Consider the following 27265-nt stretch of genomic DNA (forward strand, 5'->3'; position numbering starts at 1 on the left):
GGTACTTAATAATGAAATTATATTACTTGTGACAACATATTTATTCATAATAAACTACTTATTAATAATTAAAATTAAATGTTAACCTAAACAGTCTTTTTCAAAATCATCGTTTTTCAAACCGTACATTAGTACCGTCCTTCGCTTGAATATTTATATTATGTGGTAACATCGTGATGGGGTCCATAGTTTTTTCCGTTTTCACTATTCTGTAGTTCAGAATCACGTGGTACAAAGCTACTCTGATCTCCATAAGGGCGAATCTCAAACCTGTGGAAAAAATCTCTTATTAGTTTATGATGTCCTGGTACATTTGCTAAAGCAAGTCTATAATAGTAGTGTAAAAAAATTAACACATGTGGTCAGTGTGGTCATCTAACATTTAACTGTCACCACAATCAATACTTATGTATTGTAAAATATTAGTCGGATGACGAACAGAACAGGTTCGATTCCCATTTAAAACAATGGGTACCTACTTAATTTTCTGGATTTTATCTAGCGGTAATAGTTTGATTTTTGGGTAGCTGAAGCTTCTGTTCAAGATATTTTTCTGTGCCTAAATAAATGATTTCATAAAATATTATGTTTGTAACGAGTTTCTTACCAATGCAAGCTCGTGGTCCAACGCCAAAAGGCATGAAAGTAAACGGCTTAATTTTATGCTTGTTTTCCTCAGAGAATCTTTCAGGGTCAAACTTGTGAGGTTCTGGCCAGTATTTGGGATCCATTTGAACTTGATCGACTAAGTTGTATAAAGCTTCGCCGGGTTTAATCTGCAAAAAATATAAATTTAAATAATTCTTACCAAAAAATATAATACAAATATACGTACTGTTATATCCGAAATTAGTTAATAAGTTTTGCTGTGCAAGCAATACATAATTATTATAAAAGCATCACCGCCACGCGGCCAGTAGTCAGTTGTTGTTAGCAGTTAGCATCACTCAGTAATTCCATTAACATCTCCCGGGTGCAACGGTTTGAGTTCGTGTAGTAGTGTAATTTTGGGTCTCTTAATAAATATATTTCGGGTTTTAATAAATAGTTTTTTTTAAAAACTCGCTAAGGACTTCGCGCAAAACATTTGGTGTCAGAAGTGGGATGCTGTTGGCTTTCTGGACCCGTGTTCAGACCACAGCATTCGGACAGTTCTTAGTGAGTGTGTACTAGCAGCGCAAGGTCGACGGTAAGCCTCAGCTCTTGCAGCGTGAGCCCGCATCACGTCAGATCGACGATAAGTCTCCGCCCCACGCAGCGTGAGCCCGCATCAGACACGCAAGTACACCCCTTAGCCGACTGTCAGCCTCCGCTTTGTAGCGTGAGCCAGCGCTAGCCCGTCAACCAAATTCTAGTCTTGACCTTGACTAGACTGCAGTCGACCTTCAGCCTCCGCTAGTAAGCGTGAGCCGGCGCCGCAGCAATCGAGACCAATTACCTACGTCTTCAATCTGAATTTTTTATACTCAAATTCTACTGAGCCTATAAAACCCTCTGGGTGTAGAGCAGCTCCGTGTTGTCAACGTCTTCAACTGTTGCCAGTTCCCATGATGCAGCTAACTCACCTGATCCTCTTCGCCTTCATCTGGAACACGAAATCATCATCAACGTAAGTCTTAACTTTCTGTGTTGTGTGTGCAGTGAAATTTTGTGATAAAAGTATTCGAAATAATTTGTGCATCGTTCTGCAACCCTGAAAAGAAAATCTTATTATAAGACTTTATTTTAAATTAGCCGTGTAACAACAAATAATCTGTATATCTAAATCTTATAATCTAATTATTATATTAGAAATTTATATCTACTAAATCTCAAGGTTATCTAAACATATACCTATTATTATTATTGTTGATTATCAATGACGGATTCCGAACTTTCAGTAAAATCTGAAAAGGAAAATAAAAATCCTACAAAAATGTCCAATGCTATAACTCTTAATTTCCTTACCAAATTTATTAAACCATATGATGGTAAAAGGGAAACGCTCCCCGCTTTTCTTACAAACTGTGACAATGCCATTTCACTTGCCTCCGTTGAACAACAAACTATCTTATGTAAATTTATTATTTCCCAATTGGAAGGTAAGGCACAAGTAGCATGTTCTTTAAAAACTTTTAGTAAGTGGTCAGAACTCAAGGATTTCTTAAAACAGAACTTTAGTGAGAAGAAACATTCATCACATCTTTTGTCCGACTTACAAAATTGCAAACAAAACTTGCCGTCGGAGACAGTCACGCAATTTTCCTTGAGAATAGAATCATGTCTTACGCGGTTGTTAGCAGATGTGCATTTCTCATGTGATAAAAAGGACGAATTAGTCGGTAGAGTCGCCGGTATTGAAGATTTAGCACTCAATACCTTCCTTATGGGTCTAAATCCGAGTTTTTCGCATATAGTTCGATGTCGTAACCCTAAAACGCTAAACGAGGCGGTCACACATGCTATTGAAGAAGAAAAATTATTTAACGCTACCAAACTCTCTTCTAAATCACCGAAGACATGTTCGACGTGTAACAAACAAGGTCACTTGTCTTCAGAATGCTATCGAAATAAGAACAAAAATGTAAAATCTTATAATACAAATTTTTCTAATTCAAATCTTTCAAATCAAAATCGTTTTCCCATGCAAATTCAATCGTCACAAATTCCTAATAATTTCCCACGTAAAAGTTGCGCATATTGCAAAAGACCCGGTCATTTGATAACCGAGTGTCGCAAGCGGCAGTACAATAATCAACACCGTAATAATACTCATGCACAGAGTAGTGATGTACATAGAGGCAACGCAAATGTAAATTTTTGCCATACGAATGATACGGCCATGAACCATTCAAGCGTTAATGAAACATTAATTCCCGAACCTTTAAACTAAATCGGATTCCGAATGCGTGTCGATCGGAATCCATAGGATTCAAAAATGACACAATTATTTCTAAATCTTATACAAAATCATATGATAATCCTAAATCTTTTACTAAATCGTATGATAATCCTAAATCTTATACTAAATCGTATGATAATCCTAAATCTTATACTAAATCGTATGATAATCCTAAATCTTATACAAAATCATATGATAATCCTAAATCTTATACTAAATCGTATGATAATCCTAAATCTTATACAAAATCATATGATAATCCTAAATCTTTTACTAAATCGTATGATAATCCTAAATCTTATACTAAATCGTATGATAATCCTAAATCTTATACTAAATCGTATGATAATCCTAAATCTTATACAAAATCATATGATAATCCTAAATCTTATACTAAATCTTATAATGATACTAAATCTTATACTACATCTTATGATTATCTTAAATCCTATACTAAATCTTACGATAATTCTAAATCTTATGATAATACTAAATCTTATGATAAATCTAAATCTTATAATAACTCTCTTAAGTACTACACAAACGACTTACCTTGTAAGGAAAATGATGATAATTCAGCAGGCAAACTTACCTCTTTTCCGTCGGATGATTTGTCCCAGTCCTTAAAATGTCCCAAATCTTATCAAAATAATATACCAGTTTACGAAACGAGTTCGTTTAATAAAAAGGTAACACTTCCGCATGTTTTCTTATTAACTAAGCATACTAACCGGTCACTCGTTCTACTAATCGACACCGGATCTAGCGTTTCTTTAGTAAAAGAAGAAAGTCTTTATCAAAAACCTAATCTATCTCCAGAAATAGTGAGACTTAAAGGAATCAATGATAGCGGTACATATTGCCAAACATTAGGTACTTTTCAAATGCAATTCTATTTATCTTCAGACGTGTTTTCTTATAAGTTTCATGTTGTTAATAATGTTCATCTTGAATATGATGGCATAATCGGTACTGATTGTCTAGGTTATCTTAAAGCTGTCATAGATTATGATAAGCAATGTTTAATAATGCAAAATCATACTTTACCTTTACGTTTCAAACTGCCAATTTATAAAATCCCTGCTCGTTCCGAAGCTGTAATCGAATGTGGAGTGTCAAACAGTGCAGATGAGTTACCTCTTCTTAAAGAAGCCTTAGTTCTTGATCATAAAATATCTGAAGGAGTATATGTCGCGAATTGTGTTGTCACCTTAAAGCCAAATCGTAGAGTAAATGTTTCAATTCTAAATACAACTGAATCTGAAATTGAAGTTAATAATTATTCCGTTAATCTCACACCTGTGGATAATAGCCTCACAGAGTGTCTGCCAATTTCAAATACCGAAACTGTAAATAAAACTTCTCCTTCTCTTACTGATAGACAAAATCTAGTTCTAAATCAAATACGAACCTCTCACTTAAATCCTGAAGAAAAAGCAGCTTTGTTAGACTGTTGTTCTCAATTCACAGATATTTTCCATCTCGAAGGTGAACCCCTCACCTATACAAGCACTATCGATCATTCTATAAATACGGGAAATGCCGCTCCAATTCACGTAAAATCTTACCGCTTCCCGGAATGCCACAAGGAAGAAGTGGACAATCAAATAACTAAAATGCTGAAACAAAATATCATACGCCCCTCTCAATCACCATGGAGTGCCCCTGTATGGGTGGTCCCAAAGAAGGCAGATGCCTCAGGTAAACGTAAATGGCGTATCGTCATAGATTATCGTCGTCTTAATGATGTCACGGTGTCCGAAATTTATCCTATACCTCTGATAACAGATATTCTTGACCAATTAGGGCATTCTAAATATTTTACAACCTTAGACCTTGTAAGTGGATTTCACCAAATTTTATTAAATCCTGCTGACGCAGCAAAAACAGGATTCACAATTGTTGGCACAAATGAAACATCTGGTCACTATGAGTTCAACAGAATGCCTTTTGGGCTTAAAAATGCCCCTAGCACCTTTCAGCGTCTTATGAATACAGTACTATCTGGTCTTCAAGGATTACACTGTTACGTCTACTTAGATGATTGCATTTTGTACTCTCCAGATCTTCCTAGTCACCTCGATAAGCTAAAATTTGTCCTTGAAAGATTTCGGCAACATAATTTAAAACTACAACCAGACAAGTGCGAGTTCTTACGCCGAGAAGTGACTTATCTCGGTCACGTAATCACTGATAAAGGTGTCTCGCCTAATCCCGACAAAATAAAAGCCATCGAAGGTCTTCCATCTCCCAAAAACGCCAAGGATATAAAATCATTTCTAGGCTTAGTCGGATACTACCGCAGATTTATCGAAAACTTTTCAAAGATTACTAAACCTCTTACTTCTCTTTTAAAGAAGGACGTTAATTTCCATTGGACGCAAGAACAAGAACTTGCTTTCCAAACGTTAAAAAATAAATTAGTCTCAGCACCTTTGTTACAATATCCTGATTATTCAAAGCCATTCATTCTTACCACTGACGCATCTAATTATGCCATTGGAGCCATTCTTTCCCAAGGTGAAATCGGCAAGGATAAACCGATAGCCTATGCGTCAAGGACCTTGAACAAAGCAGAAGGAAACTATTCCACAACGGAAAAAGAACTTCTAGCTATTCTTTTCGGTGTGAAAACGTTCCGCCCCTATTTATATGGCTACCAATTCAAAATCGTTACGGATCACAGACCTTTAGTTTGGTTGTTCAATGTCAAAGATCCAGGTAGTCGTCTTATACGATGGCGACTTAAACTAGAGGAATATAATTACGAAATCGTCTATAAACAAGGTAGACTAAATTCTAATGTCGATACTTTATCTAGATATCCCGTAAACGCCTTAACTTCTAACTCTAATTTAAATAAATCAACTTATGAACAATACTTCAAAAAGCAATTTTTAAAAATCGCATCAAACAACGATACTGTCATAGAAGAGCATAGTCAATCCCTTCATTTAGCCAAACAAAAATGTATAGCATGCCCGATGTCTCTGGACCTTGATTACTCTATGCCACATTGTGAGCAGTTGTTATCACTTGTAGAAAATGCTGACGAGTTACGCGCTCGTGAACGTGAACTTGAAACCGTTCACACTGTAGATTCTAATAATAGAACGCTTTATTTTCTTTATACTAAAATACATCATTACGACGAAACAAGTTATAAAATAATATATAAATTACTTATGGAATTACGGAACAAAATTATTTCTAACGAAAATTATGAAAAAGAATTAGCTATATCCGATTTTTCAGAGCCTTTTACAAAATTAGTGTATGTTAAAATTTATAATATGATATCGTATATTTTCCATGGCACTCAAATTAAAGTGCATATCTATAAAAATAAAATCATATATCCTACTCCCGCTGAGGTCCCGAATATTTTAAAAGAAAATCATGGTACCACTATTGCTGGTCACCCAGGCGTAAAAAGGATGTACAATAGGATAAAAGCATCCTATTACTGGAAATCTATGCGTTCAGATATTGAACGATTTGTAAAAGATTGTAGGCTATGTCAAATAAACAAACCTATGCGCTCTTCAAACAAAGCACCAATGGTCATTACCTCCTCCAGTACCAAACCGTTTGAGAGATTAGCTCTCGACATTGTCGGTACTCTGCCCGAAGCTGGCCTTCAAAAATTCAGGTATATACTAACGCTTCAGGACGATTTGACCAAGTTTTCTTCCGCTTATCCTATGATAACATGTTCGACTGACGAAGTAGCACGAAATCTAATTCATTTCTTTTCTCTATTCGGTTTTCCAAAAATGATTCTTACTGATCAAGGTACCTGTTTTACCTCCGATCTCTTCAAACAATTAACAGAAATTCTTAAAATTAAAAATCTATTTTCAACCCCGTATCACCCTCAAACTAATGGCGCTCTAGAAAGGAGCCACGCCACTCTCAAGGAGTATCTAAAGTCGTTCGTAAACGAAAATCACGACGACTGGCATTGCTATTTAGCGACTGCCATCTTGTCCTATAATACAACGCCTCATTGTACAACAGAATATACTCCCTTTGAGTTATTATTTGGCCACAAACCTTCCATACCCAGTAGTTTATATGAATCAAATGATAGCACTACCTATCACGACTATATTCGCGCCTTACAATACAGGATGCGTTTTGCTCGCGAAAGGGCCTTAGAAAATATAACTAAAAGTAAAGAAGCATCAAAGAAATATTATGATACAAATTCCTCATCTAAAACTTACAAAGTCGGCGATATGGTCTATTTAAAACATCATCATAGGTTAAGGAAAGCCTTATCTCCAATTTGGAAAGGTCCCTATAAAATAGTAAAAATTCATGGTAAAAACAATGTTTCTTTAAGCATAAATAGAAAACATGTCAAATATCATGTTAACGAAATTAAACCAGCGTGATTTGCCATTGTTACAGATTGGTTTTGGCTGACCCCATCGAATATATCTCTCATAGTCCGGGTATATACTTTGACCCGTCATCAATTGCATATTTTTACAACGACTTCTGGAATGTGATAACTCACGTCGAAGTCGCCCCTATCAAACCTTATTTAGATAAAATCCAAAAATCTATTTTAAGTGTATCTGCTTTCTGTGAAAAAGCAAAGAATTTAGCTATAATTTCGTTAGATTGTAAAAATGCGATTGACCCTTTAGAAATATTAATTAATGCTAATTTTCTTAAGTATAACTCTTTATCTCACCTTATCTCCGAAAGATTCAATGATCGTTCTAAAAGGTCACTCGAATTAGGTGGCGAAATATTAAAGTTCTTTTTCGGTACTCTAGACGCAGATGACGCTAGAAAATACGATGAAGCTATTACATCTTGTCAAGAAAATGAAAATCAAATATTTTCCCTCATGAAGGACAACATACACGTCGTTCAGTCCACCATCAATAACTTTAATATTTCCATACACAAATTAAATGAAAATGAAATTAAATTAGATAAGCAAATACAAAAACTTAATTACATATTTACTGAAAATCATAAAACAAATACTAATTTAATGAATATTGAGAAAATTAATTCCCTATTTAATGTCTTAGAAGGATCATTATTGTCAATCTCTAATATTCTTGATACAATTTTAAATTCTATTTTATTTGCAAAGGCAAATATTTTACACCCCTATGTCCTATCTCCTACAAAATTATATAACGAACTTTCAAATAGTAAACAATTTAAATCGAATGTTGAATTTCCTGTTACCTTATCTTTACAAAATATACATAATATTATAGATCTGTCACAATTAATTGCGTATTATTATAATAATAAGATTATGTTTGTAATCCAAATTCCTCTGATTAACCCTATGAGGTTCAATGTGTACAAAAACCTACCGTTACCTACTCCTCAAGAAGGTAATAACTTTTTAACATATGTATTGATTCACCCATCTAAACTCTATATAGCAATAACTGATGATAGATTAAACTACGCAATGTTAGATGATATAACTAGTTGTAAGAGTGTCAATACAAATTATATGATATGTCCTTTACCTTCTATTCTGTCAACGATCAATAATCCTTCCTGTGAGTCAAAACTGTTAACGGAAGTAACCTTGTCACTTCCTGATATTTGTCACAATAAGCTTATTTATGGTAACATTAATATTTGGCAAAAACTAAATAATGGAAAATACATATTTGTCCAATCCAAACCTAATAAGTTAACATTAAAATGTAATCATAATATTAAAGATTATTCTCTGCAAGGCACTGGCCTGTTATCTTTGGAAAATGATTGTATTGCGTATTTCCAAACCTTGCAATTCTATCCATCACATACTTATAAAAGAATTTTACCGAGTCAATTGTCAATCAATTATGACATAACAGAAGATGATTGTTGCAAATTTAATATACTAAATGACAGTTTACACGAAATTTCTCCTATTTCATTGACAAACATAGATTTAGAATCATTTAAATTAGCTTCGCATAAATTAGACAGTTTAGAAAACCAGATAAATAATGTAAAGAATCAATCTCACATTATTAAATATGGTCATTACTATTCAACATTAACTTATGTAATAGTTGGTATAATTGTCATTTACTCACTATATAAATTATATAAAAAATGTTTTGCTAAATGCATTAACCCATCCTGTTGTATACAGATATATAACCATTGTTATAATGATAGTAAAAGTAGTAATGAAACTTCAATAAATCACTCTATGGAATTAACTAATGTATCCGAAAACTCTGAAGGATTTGACAGAAGGTCAATTCAAAGCTTACCTGAAATTGAAATAAATAAAATGAATAAGAATGTAAAATTTAGACCTTTTGAAAAATCTAATCGCAACCTAAGCATTTATTAGGTAACTACTTATAATTACTATCTCTAATCTATATTCTAGAAGTAAAATTTACTTTTCTATTTTGTTTCATGATTTATCTTAAGTTTCATTATATAAAGTGATCTTTTATATATATCACTATGATTTTAATATAAAACTAATGTTTTCTATTTCTTAGTAATAACTTTAATGTTTATATGATTGTAAAACTCAAGCTCTTGCACGCTGTTTAGTTTTTAAAACTTCGCGTTCTTCTTATTTAAGATGAAGCTCCGTTTTCAAGGGGGGACGTGTTATATCCGAAATTAGTTAATAAGTTTTGCTGTGCAAGCAATACATAATTATTATAAAAGCATCACCGCCACGCGGCCAGTAGTCAGTTGTTGTTAGCAGTTAGCATCACTCAGTAATTCCATTAACATCTCCCGGGTGCAACGGTTTGAGTTCGTGTAGTAGTGTAATTTTGGGTCTCTTAATAAATATATTTCGGGTTTTAATAAATAGTTTTTTTTAAAAACTCGCTAAGGACTTCGCGCAAAACAGTACACCTACGTTTTGCCATCGATAGTTATATTAGCCGCATGTAATAAGGCAAAATTGCATATATGGCATGTACCGAGCATCTAACAAACTCCAGTGTAATATAAAATAACTATAGCACTTTGCTCGAACTGGGAATTGAACCCGTACTACCGAAATCGCCACAGAAACAGTCACTCAATTGAATATTTATACTATAAGAACACAATTGTAACAGTCATGGTAAAAAGAACTTTGATATAAATATAAGCACCATGAGAGAACATCATATCAGCTAAATATAACAAATGATCGAAAGAACCACATAATTATTTACTATTATCTTCACCCTCCTACCTCCCATCCCATGCCAAAGCCTTTGCTATGGGAAGTATTACTAGTCAATTAATCTCTATTTATTTGCCCATACAATATTTTACAAGTTACGGCCGCTTTACTGTTTCTTAAATCTTCTTTTTCTTTTAACAACCAATAATCTATTTGATAATTAATTTGGACAAAGATCTATTGGAATTTTCCAATTTCTGTTGCTATATTTCCAGCAGTATTTCTTGTAGCCCGGTGTTTGTGGCGGGTAAATCTTACACACCTTCGGATACAACGAGTATGATGATATAATAACTTATTACATTTAAAAACTGTACGTACCACGTAAGGTTTGCCACCTTCTCTAGGAGGAGGTAGTTCGTAAGTCTTTGTGCAGGTTCTGTCAAAGATGATAGCTGGAGACCATTTACGTAGACTTTCTGTGAACAATAAACGGGTAAGTAAGTAACAGTATTGACATCTTCGTAAAATTTATAAATATCATGATAAATCTCATTCTAATAAATTAGTGGGTACCTAGTGTTTTAAATGACAGCATTTATTAAAGCAAAATAAAAATATTTCTACCTGCAAATCCTGCCTTTACTTTTTGAGAACTTGTGCATTTATAAAACGAATCAGGGTTGTGACCATTAAAAAAAACAAAAGCTTGTTTAGATTTTAAGAACAAAATACGCACCATTAATAACAGCATCCAAATATTTTAACTCAGACATATTTTCAAATGTAAACTCCTTTTCTTCACTGAACTTCTTGCAGTGCTGGTACAATTTCTCTTGCACGTCTGTATTGAGGGCCAGTTCATGGATAGTCAGTACTAGTGAAGATGCTGTGGTTTCGAAGCCAGCTGTGAAGAAGATGAATACTTGGCTTGCGAGCTCTCCGGGAGTCCAATCTGGAAGTGAAAATTATATTTTCAATGCAGAACTGAAGCACAGAATTAACTGTAGCTCGCGGGCATTCGTCTTATGATATAGCAAATGTATAGTTTCTGAAAAGAGTTCAATCAAACTCTTGCGCAGCTCATTTAGATTACGCTTTAGACTGCTGCAGACGCTGTAAACGATTCTTTTCTTATTAAAATATCCCTTTCTTAGATTCTACGGATTGGAATGATGAATGTCACGTAAATTGTATGTTGTACCTTTTTTAGCTTCCATCAGCAGTTGAATCATATCAGGTCGTTCTATGTTCTCTCTCCTCCTATACTCCATTGTAGTAGCAACGATGCTCGAAAAGAAATTGTAAATCTTTTCCGTGAAGAAACGGAATCCTAAACGCTGAAAAAAAAAATTGTCTTTAAAGACTTATTGAAACACTATCTTAGATTGATTAGAAATATTCACTACATAATCACAGATAGAAGAGAAGGCAATAGGAGACTTAGAAATTGCAGCTTGTTGGTTATAGTAAGATTTTGTTTGTTTTATCGTATGATTTGTGGTCAACCTGGTGTCAAAGTCAGTCGTCAAGCCGCCATGGCTTGACGACTGTTATCTTAGTAGACAACAACCAGGACCGGCTTTTTACGTGCCTTACGTGAATGACCACGACAAAGTTTGCTTAACACAGATCGTTATAGTTAAAATTTCATATTTATCTACCTTTCCAAGCTCGGGGAACTGCGTGACCAGCATCAACAGCATCCTCTGTCTGAGATCAAAGTCAAAGATGCCGTGACCAGTGTTATAGAACTCATTGTCTCTGTCCTTTATAGAGTTCACTTGGAGACCAAAGCCAGCTGATGCTATGACGTCATTCGTATAGCGACGGAATAGATCGTCCACGTCAACATCTTTACCTTGTTGTGCTAAAACAAAAAGAGTAAGAAATATGTAGGTAAATGATGACTTTTCGTTGCTTTCGTTGCTTATATAAGACAACTCCCGCATCAAGAATTGCTCTTGTATCGCGAGGATTTTTTTACAAACATACAAACAACGGACACAAAGTACAACCAGACCCGAAACAATTATTTGTAGATCGCACAAGTAATTGTCCCGTGTGGGAATCGAACCCACAACCTCCCGACGCAATGGTAGCGGCGTGGCGACCTAAACCATTGCGCCACGGAGGCCTGGTCAATTTTTCATTTGATATGAAACTGATAATGCATCTTTAAATTTTTTAACTGAGCTGTCCACGCCTGTTCAGATGTATGCGATAATTCAGGGACGTGTTGATGAGGACAAGGTTTTATTTGGTAATAATAGGTGGTGGACAAAGTAAAGGAAAACACCGGCTATATTTCCCAAGAACAATATAAATAAACAAAAAAAGATTAAATAGTGAATTGATCAAAAGAGGTTTGTAGAAATCGTAACAGGTGACGTCACTATATTTATGAATTTTTAAGATTGTCTTATTTATAAACGCTATTTATACCAATGAAGTAAGTACGTACCATCCAAATACTCCAAAACATTGTGAGTAAGGTCCACAACAAAGGGCATCATGTATTTCATTTTGGAAGCTGTAAATGCGGGACTCAGTGTTGATCTCATGTGACGCCATTTTTTACCTAAAGACAGAGAAATGTTATGTTAAATTTTAAGTGCTATTTTTTAACCCTTTACTTTCCCACTAAAGGGCAAGGGTCTCCTCTTAAACGAGGAGAGGGGAGGGGTTAGGTCTTGAGTCCCCCGCGCTGACCAAGTGCGGTTTGGGGACTTTGCATGCCCTCAATAAATGTATGAAACAAATTTTAGGCATGCAAGGTTTCCCCACGATGTTTTCCTTTACCGTTAAAGCAAGTGATAATTATTTTTAATTCACACATATCTTTGAAAAGTCATTGATGTGTTGCCGCGGGTTCGAACCTGCAACCACTTGTATGGGAGGTGCCAACTTAAACCACTTGGCTGTCATTGCGTATCATGCTAGTATACATTCACCTTCATCTTTGTTTAAATGAAGCACAATTTCAAAAGCAATAAATACCTTTCATTAACAGCAGACTGCCAGCAAACAGCGGATCTGACTCCTCACTAAAGAATTCTCTATGATCCGTGAAGTGGTCGAAGTCTTTCACGACTATACTCTTGATAATCTCAGGATCACGTACCAGTACCACTGGTAAAGTGAGCTCGAAGAAACCTACGTATCTAGGAAAAAATATTGGTCATATTTGGTTCTTTAAGAAAATTTTGCAAAAGGTTAGGGAAAAGGACTAACCCCCGGTTTCTGAGTTCATTTAGCGGTAGTTTATCTATTCAATAGTTTGTATGAGTTTTAATGCTATTGTAAAGATAAACTGCCGCTTAATGAATCTCAGAAACCGGGGGTTAATCAGCGATTTAAACAATATCAAGAAAAACACCAAACTTAACCTTATTAAATATGCATTGATCTAAAAGCGCCTTACATATTAGATTATATGAGTTGTTGTACGCAGTAGATATGCGTATTTATCGATAATTATTATGTAATTAATAAATATTCATTAATAAATGTATAACATTATGTTTCATTAAAAACTGGAATAAATCTTTATTTATATCAGCGGCTTCGCAACAAACAATTAATATGCAAGAAAGTGCAACCAGACACAAAACGATTAGGTGAAATGAACAATTTATAGGTAAAACAAAATAAAACAAAAATAAAATAAACAAATCTAATTGTTGCTCGTGGGAATCAAACCCACAACATGACACGAATGACCCAGGACATTGAAGCTATCAATCATACTTAAAATATTTAAACAAAAATTTAAGACACATAAATTATTAAACACTCACTTTTCATCCGGGAATGCCTGATATACTTCGTCCAAATCTTCCAGAAAATGTCGTTTCTGCAACGAACTTTGTAACATATTCCCAAACAACGGTACACCGGGTAAATACTTAACTCCTCTTTCTTTAAAATGTACATGAAGCCTTCTATACGTATAAAGGTAGTAGAACAAAATAAATGTTGTTATAAAAATAAGGCCTTCGAAAATCATGATGGCAAGTCAACTGCGGGACTGATGAACAAATAATGAATGAAAATCGAGTGAGGATTTGAACTAGGAAGAATGGGTCGCGTAGAAGGAATTCCCATATGCGTAACGAAGAACTTATTTGTCCTGTTATAAGATACGTAATAAGTTGGTAATTATGACGTAGATGATGTTACTTAAGTGAAGGAACAGAGGAAAATTTATGACCTAATAATAAAAAGGCCTTTATAGTTCAATGTGTGGTGACTGCGGTGGCTGATCACATAGTCTTTAATTCAGTTCCTGCCTCAAGCAATGTAGATTTCGGAAATTGTTTCTATGCTTTTAGGATTGTCCTCTTCCGTGATGAGTAAAACTACTCTTGCTCATGATTCCAACCACGTAGACTGCAGTCGCATGTACCCGTATAGTTTCCATTCTCATGAGATTTCAAGTATAAAAACTATCCTATGTCCTTTTACTGGTTGATTAGAATTTGATTTTGATTTTTGATTTTTGTCTCAAAATGTCTTTGTACGAAAATTTTACTAAATTGATCGAAATTGGTTCTAAATCAGTAGATATGATATAAATAAGAGACAGGATGTTAGCAGAGATTATAAGTTAGGTAAGTAGATCAAAAGGTTATTAAATAAAACAGTTTGTTATCCTAGTCAATAGTAATAAAACCACGTCATTCTCAATAGCATTTTATTTTTACCACTGGTTTTACTTCACATAAATTTTAAACATGATATAATGCAAATTTGTGAGAAACCGAATTCATTATATCTAAAGAAGTAAATGTATTTTTTTATTTTTACAATCTTTTCTCAAACTGGACACTGGTTCCACCAGTTACCCTGATGTTGAAGTTATGAGGCTTCAATTTAATAGGGTCCTGAGTTTTGGGTGTCTTCACAATCTTGAAGTTTATGATCAAGTAATGCAGGACTACTTTGAGTTCCATCATCGCGAACCTCATCCCTGTGGATTGAAAACTCTTTTAAATTTATAACATCCTGGTAGTTTTGGATATACCTGAAACTATGAAACTTATGGTTTTTACTTAATGTCTTAACAGACAATGTATGGAGGCGATCGGTTCAAAATATTTTCGTTACCACTATTGTCAAGTTAACAGGCTTCGGAATTAACTTTTTCGCTGTGCGGGAATAATAATTTATTTACAGTATATTTTAAGGCTGCAATTACATACCAATGCAGGCACGTGGTCCGAGTCCAAAAGGCATGTAAGTGAAAGAGTTGATGCTTGATTTATTCTCATCCAAAAATCTGTCAGGATCGTACTTATGTGGTTCAGGCCAATACTTTGGATCCATTTGCAGTTGGTTGCCAACGTTGTAAACGAGTTCTCCAGGTTTAATCTGAAATTAATTCACTTATAACTTTTTTCTGTATATTTTTGTCAATTGTGTTCTTGTATTATTTTGTAGTGTTGTGTCTCACCACGCAAGGTTGACCGCCTTCTCTTGGCGGAGGAAGCTCATAGGTTTTTGTACAAATTCTATCTAATATAATAGCAGGAGACCATTTCCTCAGGCTTTCTGCGAAAAACAAACCAATATTTCTTTACAAAATCTTTATGAGTCACAGCACATTTTAAGCCTTCTTAAAGGAACGTACCATTAATGACAGCGTCTAAATACTTCAGCTCGCTTAAGTTGTCGAACGTAAGCTCCTTGAATCTTTTGCAGTCCTGGTACAATTTATCTTGAATCTCCGTATGTAGAGCCAGTTCATGGATTGTCATGACTAACGCAGACGCAGATGTTTCGAAGCCAGCAGTGAAAAATATGAACACTTGACCTGCAAGCTCAGCTGGGGTCCAATCTGAAAAAAACTTAATTTTTTTGATGGAAAAACTACAATGACCTTAGTGATAAACGATAGTATAATTCTGATACCGACAATCTCGACACGATTGTTTAGATTAGCTTATCAAAAGCAATCAGCCTGACAACGTGTTGGTTTGATTGTAGATAATCAAGCTCATAAAACAAAACCTGTGTAGCTTTCATGTTACAATATCTTACAACGTGCTTTGTTTTGTGTAACATATTAAATAAATAATATTTTTTTTAACTTGACACAAGTCTCTCATAGACTCATTTTTAAGACCATAGTCCAGTTTAGGCGATTCACAAATAGTTGTTTCGGGTCTAGTTGTACATTATGTCCTTGTTTATATGTTTGTAAAGTCCCCGCGACATAAGAGCAATTCTTAGTGCGGGAGTTGTTTTTTTTACGAAACAAGAAAAAGAAAGACATAGTTGTTTTTTTGAGAAAGTACCAACGTATGTCACAAATTTGTTTGGATCATTCTAATAACTACTTATACCTGCTTTAGCCTCCAACAGTAGCTGAATCATATCAGGTCGTTCCACCTTCTCCTTTCTTCTGTAATCCATTGTAGTGGATACAATAGTTTGAAAGAAATTATAAATCTTCTCTGAAAACAGCCTGGTCTTTATGACCTGTAAATTATATAACACTATTTACTTATAACAAAAATCGTGTGGTCAAGGGTTCGATTCCTACACAGAACAATGATTTGGGGTCCGTTGTTTGTACTTTTGTAAAGTCCCCGCGGCACAGGAATAATTCATAGCGCGGTAGCTGTGCTTTTAAACAAAGAAAGAAAGAAAAAGCGTATAAAGGAATCGAAACACTAGATTTTGGATCTCAGACACACACACTCTATCGCGCATGATACAGCAATCGCGGGTGTAAGAGCGTGTGTAAGAAGAAAGGAAAGAGCGTGCGCCGCGCTCATCTGTCAAGCCCGCGAAGAAAATCGCAAGCGAAGAGCGCGCTGTCTTTCCCGTGCGTCATCCTGTATGCTGCTAAGAACGCGCGATAAAGCGTGTGTGTAAAGGCGGCCATTATGTAACAATATTTTTTTATGTGACTCACTTTTCCGATCTTCGGGAACTGTGTAGCGAGCATCAGAATCATCCTTTGCTTGAAGTCAAAGTCAAAGATACCGTGAGCAGTATTAAAGAATTCATTGTCCCTATCGCGTATAGAGTTCACTTCGATGCCGAACCCGGCTGATGCTATGACGTCATTGCTGTAGCGGCGCATCAAGTCATCAACATCGATGTCTTCTCCTTGATGCTCTGAAAAAAATAATTATGATGGATTAAGTAATAGATGGAGGAGGTCGTGGCTTAGTTAGCAACAGCCGCGCGGATCAATCTCTGGTTAAGCTACGCTTGCCGAGGTAGTTCTGTGGATGGGTGACCATCTTATACATATCGGGTTCCTTGAAAGTATACTACCAAAATAGTTCCTAAGAAACCCGGTGTAGGCGCCGAAGAGAGTTTCGTGTAAAATTTCAATATTAGTCAAGAATCGAGCTACAATCCGTAGTACTCTTAATCGCTGATCCTGTATAACAAGCCTTATGCATGGGAATGTGGCAAGTGTACCTATGTAAGGATCATACCAAGTGGCGTTTTTGGTCTCTGTCTACCCCTATAGGCAAAACGTGATGTTTTTCTAAACAAGCACATTATTTACACAAAATGCAAGTCATTAGCATTCGTCAGACGTGTAATGATTATGTTTTTGATATTTTATCTTACTATAATTTTATAATGGTAATAATAGTTGAGATTGCAACTATCGCATGATCACGATAAAAACATTAGAGGACAAATTGTAGTTAATGCAATTATTTTTCCTTCCATCATTTTATTTCCATAGATACAGATTCTTTTAAATTGAGAGGTATGACTTTAAAACCAAGTTTCTAAAGTAAAGTATGGCGTTTTCCAATCCATGTAGACCGTATTGTACTTTGAAGAACTCTCAGACATGCGATAGCACTATCTTATCTTTAGCATTTTAACAACAAAAACGTATAATTAATGAATAATAGAAGTAGTGTAAGAAAAAAGAGTTACCGCCACATCAAAAGCCAGCCAAAGAATAAGGGTATAGTAAAAATTACAGTCAAAATGTGTTACTTCTCGAATTTACTGATAGCTTTATGAAGAAACTTTGCTTTTACTTCGCAAATGTCAAAGTTCATAGCTTTAGCGGTTACTTTAGATGTGTATGAATAAACTGGCCGTAAGACATACAGTTCATTCGTGAGAGGCGATGGTGTGAAATCAAGAATTATTTTGAAAACAATTTAATGTTACCATTCAAATATTCCATAACGTTGTTAGTTATTTCAAGTAAAAACGGCAACATAAATTTCATTTTGGATGCAGTGAAAGCCGGGCTCAGGGTTGTTCTCATGTGACGCCATCTGTCTCCTGAAAATAGACATTAATATTGAATAATCATTTTTTTAAAATGGGAATGTAACGTTCCCAACCCGCACCCAACTTGGCTAGTGTGGTGGGCTGAAGACCTAACCCTAACCTCAATCAGGGAATAGAATCTGGCCTAATAGTGGGACAGTAATAGTCTTTAAAAGTCCTGTACTAATTCTGCAGTTAAAGTTACCACAAAAGTATGTCCGACAGACAGACAGACACACAGACTTTTGCATTTGTAGTATTGACTATACAAATTACTCTCGCAGGTCGGTAGGATATAATAGTTCATTCAATTGGTAGGTCAATTACAGTATACGTATCTGCACGTGCATATAGGTCAAAATCGTCAGTAAATTGCTAAGATTGGGCTGTGGGGGACGAGTTATTAGGTTTTGAGAAACTACATACCGTTGTTTATACCAGCAAGTTTAGTTACACAAAGGATCAATGTGCTAGCGTGCTGCTCAGAATTTTTCCTCTATTCAAAAGATAAGACAAAAATACTAGCTGTTTTAAAAACAATCAGATCATTATGAAAGAGGATGTATATGCACTAGGGGCCAAATAATTGGGTGATTGACCGGGTTAAAGTAAAATAATTAAACTTGAAGTAGTAAAAGGTTCACCTGAAACTCCCAAACTTTGAATTTATTTCGTAAATAATGTTAAAATTGTAATTATTACAGACTGAAACATCTTATTAGGCACTCATTATTATATCAACGAAAATACGAAACTGTGACGTCACTGTATCGTATTTCTATACTTAAATGTGTTTTTGACATTTCATTAAGAGTAGCTGACTAACTTGACTGGTAGTGGTACCCAATTCCGAAGAACTGTTGTAAAACGTAAGTCTCGTTAAAATCTACTACATCGATTATTTTCCTTGCCAAAATGCTTACTCTGTGAGTTATTGTATTATTTCTATATAAATATTTATAGAAATGCTTCAACGCAAAATTGTGCCTACAATTATTTAATGATATCAAATGACAATGTTATCATCTGTTATGTACAAGCAAGTAATTGTAAATACTATAATCGTACATAAATAAATCGCACTCGATCTTTGCTTTGCCTGATATCAATATTTTTTACAACTATATACTATACATATATATAATTTCAGTTGTATATTAAATAGGTATATAACCTAATTAAAATAAAGTTTAATATATTTTATAAAATATTTTTTTTACAAGTATAAAACCGTCTTCAAACCAACATAACACGTTATTAGCTCCAAAAAACACAAAGTACCATATCATCTAGATAATTAGGCAAAGCTATGTAATTGTAAATATTTTTAGTAAAATCTAGATCCAATTTAAATAGAACCATGGAAGGCATAGGCATTCAAATAAGAAAAAGACCCACAAAAATCAGACCCAGACAAAAGTTAAAGAGAACTAACATAAATAAGTACGGCTGGCTTGAGCATTTTCTCCTTGTTATTTGAAGTCGGTTAAAAATATCTCTTATCGGCATTATTTACTACAACTATATCAGTTGTGTAATATAAACATTCAACTTTAATGTCAACATCATAATAAATACTAATCAGATGTTTATACTCAAATTAGGTGAATCACAGCACGTGTAAGATGTTTTATCTAAACAAAATACTCGGCCGTAGACATTTTTTATCCATGAAGAGCTCTTTATATAAAACCACTATTTCACTAAAATCTAAAGGGAATTTAACGTTAAATTGTATTTTTAAAATATAAAAATAAACATAAATAATATTTGCCATTCAAATTACATTGATCCTGGTAACTGGGTGACTCAGATAAGGTATCATCGTAAACCCTAAAATTATCATCGCGTTTAAGAACTGTTAGCTATTTTGTATTATATCAGGTCGGTGAAAAAGTCTTTTCACATTATAGTATGTATGAACTTGTAATAAAATCTTTTCTCTACACAAAAAAGGTACCTCACGAGCTTACTGAAAGAAACCTAATGAACCGTGTACTAATTTGTGATTCTTGAAGCCAAAGAGATTTTAAACAAGTTCATACATACTATAATGCGAAAAGACTTTTCCCCGACCTAATATGAACAAATGACAATAGTTCAAACATTTTCACTAATATACATTTCCCGATATCTAATATTCTGGTATTACGGACCAAGGCAAAACCGTTATAGTTATATTTTTTTGAGTTACCTTTCATCAAAAACAGACTGCCAGCAAACAGCGGGTCTAATTCTTCTGAGAAGAATTCCCTGTGGTCTGTGAAATGGTCGAAGTCTTTGATCACGATGTTTTTCACCAATTCTGGATCACGGATCAAGATAACTGGCATTGTGAGCTCGAAAAATCCAACATACCTAAAACAGAAATAATGTAGATATTTTTTTGCCGTCTGTTTAAATATTTTCTGGTGTCATGCCCGTGACGCTTGTGCGTCTCACGGTTAACTATGATAGAGTAAAGCTCGATTGTTTACAAACATTATTATTAGAAGATTTAAAAAAGAACTGTAATTTTAACTTGACATAAAAAATTGTAAAGCGAAAGTATTTTCAAAAACAAATGTAAGAAAAACTGATTTGGGACTTACTTTTCATCAGGAAACGCATTGTAGACTTCCTCTAAGTCCTCCAAAAAGTGTTTCTTCACGAACGAAGTGCCCATAATATTACCAAACAACGGTACACCGGGAACATATTTAATACCTCTCTGTTGAAACGAGTAATGCAGTTTCTTATAACAGTATAAATAATATACCGCTATAGTTGTTAGTAGAAATATCAGTATTTCTATTATCATGATGTATTGTTTCGTTGCCGGTTACAAGTACACTGTGATTTTTAGGAGATTGCTAACACTGTGGTCTATCTTAGAAGCGTTTTGTCGATAAATACGATATACGCCTATTGAAGCCTGCAAACAAAACGGCCTATATAAATCAACACGCAAAGTAAAACTATTGGAAATTAAACTACATACTACAAGTGATGTAGCTAAACTAAATGATTTTATACTACGTGCATCTAACTCGTTTGTTTACAAAGTTTCCACGGCCCATATGCTGACCTCTCACGCTCTAATGATTAGATATGTCATCTATGACCGCATATCAAAATAGAACAGTTTAAATCCATTTCAAATGCATTTACCTGACATTTTGATCGAAGTTCTAAAATTATCTTTATACCATAAAAAATAGTGTAGTTTTGAATTTCGCCATGTAATGATTGCCTCTGCAGAGCACTCTTTAATGCAACTGCCGCTCAACTTAGAATCCCGGGCCGGGTAAGAAGTTGTTTCTGAGTATTTCTTTAAGAGTTTTGTAAACCGGCCGCCGTAGCCAAATACCAGCTAAGAGGACATTATTAGAACTTGCTTTTATTTTATTTTAATAATGCATGATTTCTGCTAAACACTCTTTGCTTCGTCGCTCTTCCTCATGCAATGGAACACAAACCAATAATTTAACATCAATTGATAAAACTACTATGTTTTCAAGGTACTCCCTACTAACCCGCTGTCGTTCTATTTCTAACCGTACTTCACCTACATAAAGATTAGTTTCGCTTTGCTGTTTTGTATTGCGTTGCAGATATCATGTACACGAGTCCTTTAAATTTTGCATATCCTGGCTACTTGCTTATCCTTTCTATGATTGATAAATATCATCTTCAAATAAAGTTTGATACCATTATTTTAAACGTGTCTGCTTAATTGTTTTTTATTTATAACTGTAAGTGTTTTGGAAAAATCTGTGTTACATGAAAAATCTGAGTTACATTGTATACATGAAAGACTACTACGTGTCTCTTAAATTGAATTGATATCCTTCAAAAATGTAATTAATTTCCTAAACAAGCCAGCGAATGTTGTCTTTAAAGTACATGGAATGGCAACAATAAAACAATGTTTAATCACAAATATGTAAAAAGTTTATTTTCATAAAGTAACTTACTCTAGTGCTAGCAGATTAATACAGCAATCTGAATATTTTCATCATCATTAACAATACTTTGTCATTCTTTAATCTTGTCGTTTTACAAATTTAACTTTGGTTCCTTCAACGGCTCTGATGTTAAAGTTATCAGGATATAATTTGATTGGGTCCATCGTCTGCTTAGTCTTCACCACTTTGTAGTTGACGATCAGGTTAAACATTAGTACCTTGAGCTCCATCATCGCGAACCGCATACCTGTGAATTATATACAACTCTTTTTGATTCATTGTTGCCTGGTATTCTAGACTCGGTCAAAATGAAAATTGTCGCGCGTTTTATTGTCATTTACATTTACCTATTATTGTGTACCTGGCTGACTATTATACTAGGAATATTATACACCAGGATTGTAACCTGGAATTTGATTTTATTATTTAAAAAGTATTTGTAATCAAGGCATTTTTTATCGGAAATATTTGAATCATAAAATGTCTATTTTACCAATGCAAGCTCGTGGTCCAAGTCCAAAAGGCATATATGTGAATGGCTTATTGTTGGCCTTGTTTTCGTCCAAAAATCTCTCAGGATCGTATTTTTCTGGTTCTGGCCAGTAGTTTGGATCCATTTGTAGTTGGTTAACCAGGTTATATACGAGATCACCGGGTTTCAGCTGTAAAAAAAATAATTCGGTACTTATAAAATTATTCACTTCTACTACAAGACAGTTTCAATATGATCAAATTTTTTCACCTTGCAAGGTTGACCACCTTCCCTAGGGGGTGGCAGCTCGTAAGATTTTGTGCAGACTCTGTCCAATATGATAGCAGGAGACCACTTACGGAGGCTCTCTGCAAATAATCATAAATTATCTAATAATGGAAGAAATATATGAAATGTATACCATTTAAGTGTTAGTGTACCGTTAAAAACTGCATCCAAATACTTAAGTTCGCCCAATGTTTCAACAGTCAATTCTTTCGCTTCCTTGAACTTTCTGCATTCCTGGTACAATTTTTCCTGAACTTCTTCATTCAGAGCCAGCTCGTGAATGGTCATGACTAACGCAGACGCCGTAGTTTCAAATCCAGCGGTGAAGAATATGAATACTTGACCAGCGAGTTCCATCGGCGTCCAATCTATAAAATAAATTAATTAAAAAATAGATCTAGCTAAACCACTGTTTGTAGGCTTGTAGGCAAGTTTATTCAAGGCAAAGATACTTCTAAAAACAAACTAAAGCCAATAAAAACAAATTTTGCAAGATAGCTACGTCCTTGAATGTTTATTGCGTTGAACAATAGAATCAAAATCTAAAGTACAATTACAAGAGTACCATAAGGATCCATATTAGGACCAGTCCTCTTATTGAATTACTAATGCATTATACCTGTTTTAGCTTCCAACAGCAGTTGAATCATGTCAGGTCGTTCCACCTTCTCCTTCTTCCTGTATTCCATTGTACTTGTCGTAATGTTTGTAAAGAAACTGTAGATTTTATCGCTGAACAAACGGAAACCAGCCCTCTGCAATAATTACATGAAAAAATTAGTACAAATATTTTCTCCAGAATTTAAAATAATTCAGAATCAAAAAGGAAGTTGACTGCTGCATTGCCTTTCACATTTCTGAGTAATTAATGAAAAAATAGCAAAATTATTGTACCTAATAAATTTGCCTTTTACGTTGCTGTTATCTTACTTAATTAACAAAAATAACCTTTGCGATTTCCGGGAACTGGGCTGCCAAAATCAAAATCAGTCTCTGCTTGCCGTTAAAGTCAAAGATACCACGGCAGACCTTGTAGAATTCATTGTCTCTATCCTTTATAGAGTTCACTTGGAGTCCAAAACCAGCTGACAGGATGACGTCATTTGTGTACCTTCGCATCACATCGTCTACGTCAACGATTTCGCCTTGATGATCTGATGAAATAAAGTGAAAATTCTTGCAAGCCACTTGAGATGGAGACTAACACTTGAGACTGAATATGTTATTGATATGATGAAACATTTTATGATAATTACTGCACTTTCGTACAAGTACAGCTATTATGATCGTAGTACTTCACGTTGCCAATCTAACAAAGCGCATTTTTTTTACAGAAACTTGTCTTCATAATGTCTGCATGTAGAGTTGAAAAAACAACATATCTGAATTGGTATGGGCTCACTTTCGCATAACCCTTAACAGAAACTCTGTAAGCTATGAAAGGATGTCTCAGTATCGATAGGTTCACTTTTGTATAAACCATCGCAGAAACTTCATTAGCTGTAAAAAAGCCGTCGGTTACCATTTAAATACTCCATGACATTATTACTACTGTCCACTAAGAACGGGTACATGAATTTCATCTTGGATGCAGTGAAAGCCGGGCTCAGGGTGGTCCTCATGTGACGCCATCTTTCTCCTGCAACAGAATAACAAAATAACAGATTAAGTTGCATTTTAAATATTAAAATTAAATAGTTAAGTTACATTTAATCAGGCATAAACTAGTATAAGACAACCTCAGACTATCTTGTATTTTTTATTCGTGGCCATTAAAATCTTTACCTTTCATTAACAGAAGACTGCCAGAGAACAGTGGGTCCAATTCCTCACTGAAGAACTCTCTGTGGTCAGTGAAGTGATCGAAGTCCTTGACGACGATGCTCTTGATAATCTCAGGATCACGGATCAGGATGATTGGCGTTGTCATCTCAAAGAAACCCACATATCTAGGAATAAACATATTTATTATCGTGATCATAAGTGCCCAATTTGTGTGAACGTGCGCGGTGGACTCAAGGCCTAACCCCTTCTTTTTTTGGGGACCTTTATCCAGAAGAAGGACAGTAATGGTTTTAGAAACAAATTATTTTTAAGATTAAAGTTTCAAAACTACATTTGCAAGTAAAACAGGACGTACAGTTTGGAAGACGTTTTTAAATTCAGAGATTATCCTGCGACAATTTTCTTTGATTGGAGGTCTCCCGAGAAACCCAAAGGCAACTACTACTGTGTCTTAATAAAATACCAATTACATTTTAAAAAACCTCCTCATAACTCCCGACCATGCAATTGGGGTGTTAATAGAAAAAATGGCTTATCAGTAGTTATTCACAATCATGTAAGTGGTTTAGTCATATCGGGAAAGTGGTCCCATTTGTCATAAACTGATTCAAAGCGTGTCCTGAAACCAATGACCCCTCGAGGTTATTCTTTGTGATTCAATTGTTTCAAATTTGACTGTAACCTGCGCCAGTTCAGTCGCCACTTGTTTTGTTGCACTGTTTTTTTTATTTTATACGAAAAAGTATCATTGTAATCAGCAAAACTTAGCATACTAAACTGTTTTTGTCGGCCTGATGTGAGCAGAAGCGTTTTTTTTTTAAACAAGTTCCACACTAAGGATTGTTCGTGCCCGTGGGGACTTTAACAAACATACAAACAACGGTCACAAAGTAATACCAGATCCCAAAACCATTATTTGTGGATCACACAAATAATTGTACCTTGTGGGAATCGAACCTACGACCTCCCGACGCAATGGCGTGGCGACCTAAACCACCATGGATGCCATGGAGGCAATTTTATTACATAATATTATTAATTCACAACTTGTATTAAATTGACCAAAGAAATGGGTCCCACCATTTCGAACTGGATATTATTACGAATATGTATCTGTGCTGACACTTTCTTCCTAACCATTAATTGAGGAAAAGCGTGATTATTGAAACGTATTTACTTATGTAACATAAAAAAAATATATTGGTAAACCACTAATTACATAGACTATGACTAACTTAAGACAATGGCTTAAGGAATACAAAATCTGCAAAATATAAGGGGAAACCACCAATAATATTTTAACATAATAGAAAAGGAAAAGCAGAGAGGAAAATCCTCTTAAAGTCATAAAGAAGTAATTATTGCTGTTATTGTATTTTGAACTACGTCACATAGTAATACCGGCGTGGCAATATATGTGATAGATAAACAGGAAAATACTTAAGCATAACTTAGAGTAAGGTCAAAATAGTAATGATACCTTTGAACACAAGCCTTCTATAAAAATAGAAATCAACATGCAAAACAACAATAAACATGTTAAAGACAATTTTATGTTATCCTTTGGAAAGAAAACGCTGGAATTCCCGAAACTCAACTTCAAAATTAGATTTTGATAATCCAAATAAGACATTTCAAATCCATACGTATTAACGTATAATTACTATTATTTTCAAATATATCTTTTTTTATGTCGAAAACACCGGGGGTGTCTACTGTAATGTATAGATTTTTAATTTTTTTATTTCATTTATTCCTTCATTTAAGGCAACTGACGCCCATAGATAATAAAATAAACAAAATACGGCTTGAAAATATAACTTTAGAGACACCCGGTGATTTGATTCGCATAATTAGACTTTAGAAATAAAACAACAACATACAATAGTTTATACAAAAATTGCTTGTAAAAACTCACTTTTCATCCGGGAACGCATTGTAAACATCCTCCAGTTCGTCCAAAAAATGTTTCTTCAAGAACGAAACGCGGAGTATATTCCCGAACAAAGGCACACCAGGTAAATACTTTATACCTCTATTCTTAAAGTGATAATGAAGTTTCTTATAAGTATACAAATAATAGAAAACTATAGTTGTTAGTATGAATATTATTATTTCCAGTATCATGTTGTACTGTTATGATGCGCTCTGAACGTAAACTGTGATTGACAAGAGATTGTGTTGTTTGGTTATAGTATAAGCGTAAACGCGATAAGACGTCGCGAGTCACGAGAATTGGAGATTTAATTAGGGTAATAGGTTTGATTAATTGATTTATACTTACTTCTTTTATGTATCTCCATATAGTTTAACGGTATGTTTAGTTATTAAAAGTTAAATGTACCTAATTAAAATAATAACAATTGATTCTTGAAGAACGCGGTTTTAAAAAATATTTTGTCACATTTCTGACCTGCAGCGCGATTCTCAACAATTGGAACGATCGAGTATCGAGAGTTTGACATTTAAATGTACTACAAATCTTTTTTTACGAAGTC

The 27265-nt window shown here is 34.5% G+C and overlaps 2 protein-coding genes across 2 annotated transcripts; both read right to left on the reverse strand.

Moving 5' to 3' along the window:
* Window positions 1-106: 106 nt before the first annotated feature.
* On the reverse strand, window positions 107-14019 carry LOC142975130 (putative cytochrome P450 9f2). The gene is made up of 9 exons (XM_076117820.1): window positions 13811-14019; window positions 13011-13174; window positions 12475-12591; window positions 11675-11880; window positions 11215-11350; window positions 10750-10965; window positions 10392-10489; window positions 608-776; window positions 107-270 (listed from the first exon to the last, which is right to left on the reverse strand). The coding sequence occupies exons 1-9, from the start codon at window positions 14017-14019 to the stop codon at window positions 107-109; spliced, it is 1479 nt and encodes a 492-aa protein (XP_075973935.1).
* A 796-nt stretch (window positions 14020-14815) lies between these two features.
* LOC142974917 (uncharacterized) lies at window positions 14816-26926 on the reverse strand. Its single transcript, XM_076117487.1, has 18 exons — window positions 26686-26926; window positions 24768-24931; window positions 24505-24621; window positions 23931-24136; window positions 23602-23737; window positions 23135-23350; window positions 22965-23062; window positions 22716-22884; window positions 22303-22469; window positions 20867-21093; window positions 20470-20633; window positions 18171-18287; window positions 16933-17138; window positions 16358-16493; window positions 15643-15849; window positions 15466-15563; window positions 15215-15383; window positions 14816-14982 (listed from the first exon to the last, which is right to left on the reverse strand). The coding sequence occupies exons 1-18, from the start codon at window positions 26892-26894 to the stop codon at window positions 14816-14818; spliced, it is 2973 nt and encodes a 990-aa protein (XP_075973602.1). The 5' UTR covers window positions 26895-26926.
* Between the last annotated feature and the right edge of the window lie 339 nt (window positions 26927-27265).

The sequence above is a fragment of the Anticarsia gemmatalis genome, chromosome 8, assembly GCF_050436995.1.
Source record: "Anticarsia gemmatalis isolate Benzon Research Colony breed Stoneville strain chromosome 8, ilAntGemm2 primary, whole genome shotgun sequence".
In the NCBI taxonomy this organism is placed as follows: Eukaryota; Metazoa; Arthropoda; class Insecta; order Lepidoptera; family Erebidae; genus Anticarsia; species Anticarsia gemmatalis.